Source organism: Prionailurus viverrinus, chromosome D2, assembly GCF_022837055.1.
Source record: "Prionailurus viverrinus isolate Anna chromosome D2, UM_Priviv_1.0, whole genome shotgun sequence".
In the NCBI taxonomy this organism is placed as follows: Eukaryota; Metazoa; Chordata; class Mammalia; order Carnivora; family Felidae; genus Prionailurus; species Prionailurus viverrinus.
The window spans coordinates 53,407,386-53,417,669 of NC_062571.1; the positions used below are offsets into that span (position 1 = coordinate 53,407,386).

At 49.7% G+C, this 10,284-nt stretch overlaps 1 protein-coding gene across 1 annotated transcript; it reads left to right on the forward strand.

Moving 5' to 3' along the window:
• The first annotated feature begins 2,790 nt into the window (after positions 1 to 2,790).
• On the forward strand, positions 2,791 to 8,739 carry HHEX (hematopoietically expressed homeobox). The gene is made up of 4 exons (XM_047826414.1): positions 2,791 to 3,246; positions 5,385 to 5,563; positions 5,759 to 5,809; positions 7,608 to 8,739. The coding sequence occupies exons 1-4, from the start codon at positions 2,883 to 2,885 to the stop codon at positions 7,824 to 7,826; spliced, it is 813 nt and encodes a 270-aa protein (XP_047682370.1). The 5' UTR covers positions 2,791 to 2,882; the 3' UTR covers positions 7,827 to 8,739.
• The last annotated feature ends 1,545 nt before the right edge of the window (positions 8,740 to 10,284 follow it).

Below are 10,284 nucleotides of genomic sequence, written 5' to 3' on the forward strand. Positions count from 1 at the left end.
TTATCACCCTGTTTATCTATACGTGTGTGTATGTGCATGTATGTTTTGGGTGTATTGAACTACTTGAAAGTTGCAGATGTCATGACCCTTCACACCTAAATACTTTAGCCTGCCCCTCCCAAGAATAAGGATATTTTACCCACAATACCAATATCACACATAACACAATAAACATTAATTTACTAATGTCATCTAGTGTACAATTCATTTTCGCTTTTTCCCTATTGCTCCCAAAATGTCTTTTATAGCTTTTTTCCCCCTTTAATCTAGAATCCAATCAATTGGTGTGATACCCTGAGATGTAAAAATCCTCATTCTTCATGTTTCACTACATGGCTCTGGTCCAAAGATGGTATTTCTTTCTTTTAGTTTTATTTATTTATTTTGAGAGATGATACTTCTTTTTTTTTTTTAAGTTTCGTTTATTTGAGAGAGAGCAAGCATGCACATGAGTGGGGGAGAGACAGAGAGGGAGAGAGTCCCAAGCAGGCGCCACACGGTCAGCACCAAGCTTAGAGCTCAAGGTGGGCTTGATCCCCAGCAACTGTGAGGTTGTGACCTGAGCTGAAATCCACAGTGGATCTAACCCACTGGGCCACCCAGGCATCCCTAAAGATGATTCTTTCTTGAATGAATGATTACATGTTTGATTTTATCAAGCTTTTTGTTTTACATTTGTTAGCTGGCATCCTTTCAGCTTTACCATTCACCATCCCTCTCTCTCTGAGAATCACTACAGAGTGATACTTTGAACTGTTATATTCAATGTGTATATCCAAAATGTGTTTTTTGATGCTTAAACCACCCCAAATTTGGCCAATGGGAGACTCATCAAGGCGGTCTGTCTCCTTTCTGTGCTTTCTAGCACAAGGTGCCTTGGGCTTACCTTGTACTTTTCCTGCCCCAGACCTAGAATCAGCCATTTCTTCAAGGATCTACTTATTCTGTGAATAGGTCACACATCCACATGGTTCAGTTCTCCCAATATTCCAAGTATATAGCATGTTCTTCCTTCAAATCCACCTCTCTCTTCCTAGACAGCTGATGTTACTAGTTTTTTGTGTATTCTCCCAGAGATAGTTCGCATACTAGAGCAAAGGCACAGATAAATATCCTTGCCCTCTCCTAATGTTTTAGCTCAAATGATAGCATGTTACGCTCACTGGGTCTGTCTGTGCTTGTAGCTTTTGCCTGTCATCAGATTCTCAAAGTTGCCTATGACTCCACCCCCAAAAGATTAGGAGCCTTTAGGCTAAGTTCCAAATGTTTCAGAAAAGCTCAGGGAAAATGACTTGACCAAAGTTTCACTGACCGCACTCACATGCTACTCCTTCAACTTGGAATATTCGTCCCTCCCTAGGTTCTTTGACAACTACTCACTTTGCAAACATCACTTCCTTGGAGAACACTCTCCTTCCCTTAACAAACCCCCTCCCCCAACTAGGTGATGTCCCTCGGTTGTAAAGTTTCAGATCACTATGTACTTCTCCTTCCTAGCACACACAATAAGCCATTGCATTAAAGTTTGTTTCTCGCCTCCGTCAGACAGGCGAAACTACAGGACAGAAACTACATCTGTCTTGTTCACTGCTGACACACACTAATTGCTCAACAGAAATGTGCGCAGTGAAACTCGAACTCGGCTCAACCAGACGCCAATCCACTCTTCCTTCGTCTGCCACCCCGCTGTAGTCGGAAAATAGTTCCAAGACGTAAATAAAAAATCTCAACAGAAAAAGCTGGGCAATCTGCATCTCCACGATTAACGGAGGACCTTAGCAGAAACTGCTCACCGCGAGGTGTGACGACCGCAGGAGGGCGTCAATCAAGAAAATGCCCCCTTGCCCCGCAGGCGAGTGGAGCTGCACAGAGCCGAGGCCACAAGGGGTAGAGCCACGGATTCAATAGAAAACACGTGCAAAACTGGAAAGCAGTGCTGCGCGCAGCTGCGACCCCAGGACCCGGGGATAGGGGACACAGAGCAACCCCACTGGATCGGAGAAGACTGCACAAATTCTACCTGGCGCCGTAAGACCCAGGCCTTCCCTTGATTCCTCCCCGAAGCGGCTTCTGCGAGCGTCCTCACGGAAGTGGCTGAGTGCAGGGGGCCCACAAATGAAAGGGGCTGGAGCCGCCACGAGCCCGGAGACCCTGAAGTCTAGTCGTCCTTACCCCAAGTAGGACGCAGCTAAGGGCTGGACTTCTGTCCTTGGGGCTGCCCCAGGAATTCAGGGCACTCTCCCAATACGTGCTCCGGAGACGCCCCGGGCAACAGCCAGTGCCACCGTTACTCCAGCGAGCGCGCCGACGGGGACAGTACTCTCAGGCCTGCGAAGGCGCGGCTCTGCCAGCGGCCTCTACGCCTGCCAGGCTCGAGTCCAGCTGCTCCGTGCCTGGGATAGGCCCCTGTCACCCTGGGCCCGGTCCTGGACCAGTGCCCCCCGAGTTTCGGCAGAATTGCCTCCCGACAGGGGCTGGGACCACTTGGGTCCGTGTGTTCCAGGCGCTATTTTCCTCGTGTCTTCCCACGACGGACATGGCCCTGGGCTTCCTTCGAGGGCTTCCCGGACCAGGGTGCCTGGAACCCCGAGCGACGGCGGCGGCCAGCCAGGCACCGGGGCGCAGGGTCCTAAAAGGCTGCAAGCGAGCGCGTCCCGGGGGGCGGGGAGCTCGGCCGGCGGGGGCGGGCCAAGGGTGGGGGCGGGAGGCGGCTCCCGGGGCTCCGCGCCATTGGCCGCAGGGCCGGGCGGCAGGAAGGGGCCAGAGAGCGCGGCCCCACCCCGTGGGCGGCAGAGCCTATCGCCGGGAGCGCGGAGCGCGGATAAATGTAGCGCCGCGGCGCGGGCCGCCAGCTCTCCGAGGGGCCGGAGCGCAGCGGAGCCATGCAGTACCCACACCCCGGGCCGGCGGCGGCGGGTGCCGTGGGGGTGCCGCTGTACGCGCCCACGCCGCTGCTGCAGCCGGCGCACCCGACGCCGTTCTACATCGAGGACATCCTGGGCCGCGGGCCCGCCGCGCCCACCCCCGCCCCCACGCTGCCGTCCCCCAACTCCTCCTTCACCAGCCTCGTGTCCTCCTACCGGACCCCGGTGTACGAGCCCACGCCGATCCACCCCGCCTTCTCGCACCACTCCGCTGCCGCGCTGGCCGCCGCCTACGGATCCAGCGGCTTCGGGGGCCCTCTGTACCCCTTCCCCCGGACGGTGAACGACTACACGCACGCCCTGTTCCGCCACGACCCCCTGGGTAAGGCGGCCCGGGTCATGGCGGGGCCGAGCCGCGGCGGCGGCGAGGAAGGCGCCACCCGGCAGGTGGCAGCGTCCAGGAGGCGGCGGGGGCGGAGTGGGAGGCAATAGAAAGTTGTGGCAAAAGCGATCGAAAAGCGGCTCTCGGGCGCGCGCGGGGACAGGAGGCGCGGGCCCCAGTGGCGCGCGGCCGGGCTGACCGCACCATGACTCAGATTGGTTTTCCTGCACCTTGCAGGCGTCGGGGCGCGCGGGCCCGGGCGAGACCTCTAGCGCTGCCACCGGGGCTTGTGGCCGAAGGCAGTCTTGGGGCGCGTGTGTCGCTCGGGGTGGGGTCCCCTTAGCTGGAGGGACCGGGAAGGGAGTGCCAAGGCGCCCCGGGCGGGCCCTATGGGGCAGGGATAGCTGCCGGGCCCGGGTGGTTACGAGGCTGGACCTGGTTCAACAAGCTTGTGCAGTGAAAGAGCCTGACCCTTTCCGTTCATACAGGAAATCTTGAGTTCTCGATAGGAGTAAATCTGGTTTCAGAAGCTGTTAAGTGTTTTCCTGGCTGCATGAAGCAGACCCTTCCCCCGGAGTAGTGCACGCTGCTGATTATTTTATCGACATCCTCAATACAGACAAATTCAGGAAACACTCGACTTCTGATAGCCGGGATCCGTTTTTCTGATATTGTTCATTTCCTCTGTGTGGGATGTGACTTTATGGCAGCTAAAATAACCAGTTGCTTCCTTTTTTTTTTCCCCGAGGCTGTTTTGCACTAGTCTGAAGCCTGACGTAAGCAAAATCTGGAAAAAAAAAAAAAAAAACACCAAACCAACAATGCCAGCTTTCAGTGTTTGGGGGCAGGCCTGCAGACCCACGGACGGACGGACGGACTGACTGACAGGTCTTTGGAGTAGGAAAGGCAGTGAGGACACCTAGGGCATATGGTATTTTCGGGGCTTGTCCCCCTCAGTGCGCGGCCTAAGAAATAAGCCAACGGTGAGCCGCACTCCGGGTGGCCTTTGGCGTCTTTGGCATCTGAAGCCCAGGGGGAAATAAAGGGGGGGGGGGTCCTTGCCTTGGGCCACCAGGGTTTTAAATTTTCTCTCAGCTATTGGCAGCTTCTGTAGGGACCCTAGAGACAGACTAGCATTTTCATTAATTAACATTTTAATGACCTCATGTTTATGAAGCGGCATCTAGCACAGCTCTCCACCCCTCTTTCTCATCGTTAGACAGATTTGGAGGGGATTATATTTTAGTTCTTTATTTAAAAAAATATTTTACTGTATTTTTGATTCCAGCCTCGAGGGTTTGGTGCGGGCGGTGACCCCCGGCGTGACTGTCTTCGCCTGCTGGGGCCAGAGCGGGACCCTCAGCCGGGCACGGCCTGGGGTGAACGTTTTCACAGAGCGCGCCCTGGGTTTCCTTGGGTTACTGCTGGGACCGCGCAGGAGGAAGCAAAGGGTTTTTCGAGATAGACCAACAGGAAACACATTGACGGAAATGTTGCCATAGCCCACGGGGTAGCTTTAACTGGCCGCCCCCGCCGCCGGGTGTGAAATCAGAGGAGGCCGCTGCTCCCTGGAGCTAGGATTGGAAGCTCCAGGAACTGCCTAGAGTCGGCGCCTGGCCCGAGGGCTTCCCAAGCAGGCTCCTGCCCGCGGCCGGAACGCCTTGGGTAGTGTAACAGCCCGGTTCCTTCCCAACACAGACAGACTCTGGGTATTTGGAAAGTGCGGCTCACCAAGTGAGAGGGCCTAGAAGTGAGAAGAGTTGTGTATAAATTCGAGAGCGACTCGTTCAAGAGGGTTTATTTTTAAGCTCAATTTATAGTGGGTGTTCTTTTGGGGGTCAAAAGATTTGCGCTTGAATCCAGCTATGGGTGTGATGGCCGTTTGTGTCTGTGAGTGTACAAACGTCGTCTGCATGCATATGCAGCGTATGTGTGTGTGACTTTGCGTGTTTCTGTCTCTGGGTATGTATGTGTCTTGGTGGGCACGTATTGGGTCCTTGGGTGGGTGGGCATATGTGAACATGTCTGGTTGAGTGTCCTCCTGCGTCCCCTACTCCCCTTTGTCACTCCCAGGGCCTGGCCGGTCCAGGGCTGTCACCCACTAACCCTAGGCTCTCTTGCTCTCTCGCTTCCCCTAGGCAAACCTCTGCTCTGGAGCCCTTTCTTGCAGAGGCCTCTGCATAAAAGGAAAGGTGGCCAGGTGAGGTTCTCCAACGACCAGACCATCGAGTTGGAGAAGAAGTTTGAGACCCAGAAATACCTCTCTCCGCCGGAGAGGAAGCGTCTGGCCAAGATGCTGCAGCTCAGCGAGAGACAGGTGAGCGCGCCTGTGGGCTCTGGGCCGATTCCTGGGCCGGGGGTCGCAGGCGGAAGACAGACTTGGAGCCACCTTGCGCTGTGGCGGGTCTCATCGCTCTAACGCCAGGAGCGCTGACAGCCGCGGATCAGCTTCTCCATTACCCCCCCAGGCGCCTTGGGTTCGTGGCAAGTTTTCTTTCTGTCTTTCCTGTAGGTCAAAACCTGGTTCCAGAATCGTCGCGCTAAATGGAGAAGACTAAAACAGGTATCGACATGGTTGTGTTTCTATGGAAATAAATATTTTTATCATGTTATCTCAATGCGAAGCCTGTTATGGGTTGTATGCAAAAGTCATTTGAGAGACTATTTAACCTCTTCACCTTGATTAAAAAGGCAAATAGTCTTGCTGAAATTCAGGATGAGTTGCTCAGGTGGCAGTAATGCTAAAAGCACCTAATGCAGTTCCTATATCAATTATGCTTGGGTTTTCACACACTGGCTAGTAAAACTCCGGGCTAATTGTTTTATAAACCCCATATGTTGTTTATCTAATTAACGCAGGAAAGATAAAGTAATTGACAGTAAATGACTTAAGCAGTTATCTTTGGGAGAAAATTGTTTCTTTTATTTACACAGCCATAATAAAACCAGGCAGAGCTCAAGGGTAAATATAAGGAAATAAACACCTTTCAGTCTTGTTTGCACTGTTTTTAGAAGAATTAAATATCAAAGAGTTTAAAATTATTTCCCACCTAATGCCAGCTCTTAAAATGAATATAAGACATGTAAGAGAATATACAAGCTGAAACTTACTAACAGTCTTTTTTTTCCAATGACCTTGTTACGCAATATGCGATAAAAAGTAAAGGCTAATTCAGTTTTTGAAAAACCTCTTGACTTAAAGCTAAAGATTTGTTTTTGATGTTCTAATCTGCAGGTCTTCTCCATAGTTATCTGACAATTGCTGTATTGTTCATTTGTCAGTGTATGTACAGTTTAGAATAAATAAAATATTTTTGAAACAGTAATACGAGTGGGGAAATTGAAAGCAGTGTGCATTTTTAAATTTAGCAATCATAACTTTTTCATTAAAAATCAGATGGTGTCACAACACTTTGAAACAGAAAATATCCCATAATTTCATTATTCTAACATGATTTAAAAATTTGCAGATTCCTTCTCAATCTCTGACCCCGTGCATCTATTTGTTACTTAGTTGCAAGCCTGGTGAATATATTATTCTATAGTCTTGCTTAAAAAAAACCATAGCAATATATCATAATATTTCTTTGTAGTGTTTATGTCTATTTTAGACAAACAGGATTAAGAATTCACTCACTTATTTGGTTCTTGGTCAAAGATTTGACTGCAGTTTACCAGGAATTTTTAAAATAGCGGTTCCTATGTAATGTGTGGGAATATATATTCCAGAAATTTTCTCCAGGTTTTAAGTAAATTGCAGTGAATTGTCTCCCTTTGCAGTTGGCAACATCCTTTCAGTTTTGCATTTTTACCTTTGCCATGATTTTGTAAGTTGCTCCGTATCATTTATAAGTTTATAAATTTAGTCCAGAAAATGGAGGAAAAAGGATTCAATCTAATGATTTTGAAACTTTCTCCTGAATTCACTACATAGCATTCATAGTTTTTAAATGGCTGAGAGACCCTGTTAATTGGCAAGGTTTAAAAATACTTGAAGAATGAAGATAGTGTGTATCTGTAGTAATCTGATTTCCCTTCTCCCTTAAACTCTTAGAACCTTGAGACCATGAGTCTGGGCTGGAGCTAAGTGTTCATTTGACACAACCCATTTAGTTATATTTGTGACTGCTTGTTCTTTTCTCACAAGAGCATGATCTTTCTCTGATGTGACAGGCACTTTTATTCTAAAGTGAGACAGAAGCACAAATATGTGTTTTCTGAATAAAAAGATTATAGCTGAAAGCAATAGATAAACTAAACATTTTAAAGACGATAAAGAATGAAAACACATTCTGATCTACGTCTCTTATGCCTCCATATTTCACGAGCCTACCAATTTCACTTTCATTCCTTTCATCCAGGAAAACCCTCAAAGCAATAAAAAAGAAGAACTGGAAAGTTTGGACAATCCTTGTGATCAAAGGCAAGACTTGACCAGTGAGCAGAATAAAGGTGTTCTAGATAGCTCTCAGTGTTCGCCCTCCCCTGCCTCCCAGGAAGACCTTGAGTCAGAGATTTCAGAGGATTCTGATCAGGAAGTGGACATTGAGGGCGATAAAGGCTATTTTAATGCTGGATGATGACCGTAGACATTGGCATGTTCGGAAAACTGGATTTGGGAATAACATTTGCTACAGAGAATCTCCATAGGCGATACTGGAAAACTCTGAGAAAGGGAATCAATTTTCTGGTATTCTGGAAACCCAAAATATTTGGTGCACTGGCTAAACAGCAAACTTACACTGAAATCTTAATTTTGACTTAAATGGTTTATGTACTGATTTTAGGTTGAATGATGAAGGGACTCTTCACTGCTTAGATTCACCCCCTTTTTAAAAAGGAAATTGTTTTTTCTATTTATAAAAAGTAATTTTTGAATTTTTTGTTAAATTTTTAAGTTATAACTTTAAAGATTTTAATAAGATCTTCTTGAATGACGTTTCTACAATCTGTATCTACATCCTACTTAATGGAAAAGCAGGGCATCCCAGATCCAGAGGTATGCCTTGGAAAAGGGGCCCACATTTCAGGCAGCCTTGGAATATTTTTAAAGGAAATGTTCTTTACTTTTATATTGCATTCTTATACTGCTGCCTTAAATCCAAAGTGATCTCAGAGCTTCTGTCTCGGGGATGTGTGTGTTCTTTCTGTCAAAGAGAAATAGTTGATAAGAATCTTAAATGCTTGTTTTGCACTGTCACTAAGTACCTATATGACCAAGGTGTTAAAGGAATAGTACAGTACAAATCAAGCAGACAAACTGACTCGTCGGTGACTGAAATTAATCACAGACGAACTAGAAGTAGCAAGTTGATTAACTGTAAGTAGACTGTAGATATTGTGTTTTATATCAAACAGTGTTTATAATGTGTGTATATATAATTTTTTCGCTGTAAAAAAAAAAAAAGGCCAAAACGGTGGTGGTGGTGTTGTTGTTGGTGTTTTTTTTAAATGAGTAACTTGTGTATAAAATAAACCCATCGGTGGGACGACTGATCTAGTCGGACCTCTCTTACTTCCAGGGAAACAAACGCAAGCGCCTCGCGGGGCTGGGCGCGGGGCTGCGCGAGGCAGCGGGTGGGTGGGCTCCTGGAAACAGATGTGGGCCTTTCCCCAAGGAAGGGGGAGGGCGGGGGGAGGGGCTCGGTGTGCGTGCGTCGCAGCAGGGGGAGGCTCCCGCCCGCGGACCCCCGAGCGCTGCAGGTGGGAAACCCCGGCGTGCCGGGTGGCGGGAAGAGCGAGGGCCGCGGTCGGCCGCGCGGCTGAGCGCGGGGCCGCCGAACCCCATTGATTCGCCTCGGCTCCCAGCCTGGCCCGGGCCACCGTCCTTGACCCGCGTGAGTCAACACTGCGTCATCCCGAGGCGGCCGAGCCAGGGTAAGGGGGGTCCGCGGAGGGGGAGGGAGGGCCTGGCGGGCAAGAGCAGGGAGGTAGTTTGCGCCGAGGCTTCGGGTCTCAAGCTTCAGCGAGCTTCAGAAGCACCTGCAGACTTCTTGATACTCATTGCCGGCCCGTCGACAGAGTTTATAATTTGGCAGGTCTGGGTGGGAGCGGGATTTGCACTTCAACAAGGGCTCAGGTGGTGTCAAAGCTGTTGGTCGGAGCGCCTGAGTTTTGAGAACCACTGTTCCAAGGTGTAGAAGCAGGTGGGGCCCTAATACCTATACCCCCTCACTCCTTTCTCACTTGCTTCCCTTCCAGTAACTTCGGTCGGTGTGAGAGCAGGAGGTGGGGATGGCTGAGAGGGAGGAAGGAGAAAGAAGGGCCTTGTCTAGCCGGGTGGGAGCAGGAGTCTAATGGCTGAGGGGAGGCCAAAGGGCCGAGGAATGGGTATTGTGAGATGGGGGAATGGAAGCGCCCAGGTAAGGGTGGGTGTGGGGCTGAGAGGAAGGGTGGCCTGAGGTTTCTGACTAGCCCGGGGATTGCATACAGTTGCTTGCCTACCTGAGTCATCAGGTCTCTGACATTCCAGGAAAATGATGAGAGGCCTGTTGGGGGAGAGGCCCAGAAACCTCTTCCTTCTAGCCTGGGCCTTCATGGAGGCCTCTAGTTGTTTGTGGAGTTGGGTGCCTCCTGAGGGCTCCTGAAGGAATGACTCCACCCCTGGCATGGCTGACCAGGGTTCTGGTTCCCTAGACATGAGCACTCAGGTGAAGACTTTTAGCGAGTTGTCACATTATCCCTCCTTAGATTTCAGGAAGGCTCCTGGAATTGCCTGTGAATTTACATTTCTGAGAAAATTAGTACCAGTTCCTTAAGCAGAGAGGTGTGAATTGGCCTGGAAATTTAATAATTTGGGTTGGAATTTTAGTTCTTGGCCTCAGTTCTCTCATCTGTGGAATGAAGATGGTCTAATTGATCCATGTGATCCTTTCCAACCCCCCAGTTACCAACTCACTTCAAGCTCTTTATTGTTCCCCCTGTTCTCTGTGTCTTCTCAATGTTGGGGCCCAAAGTTGACCTCCAATTGGAGGGTCTCCCTTCCCATCAATGGCAGGCTCCCAACTCCCAGACCCTGCCTGACAGGTTACATGTCAG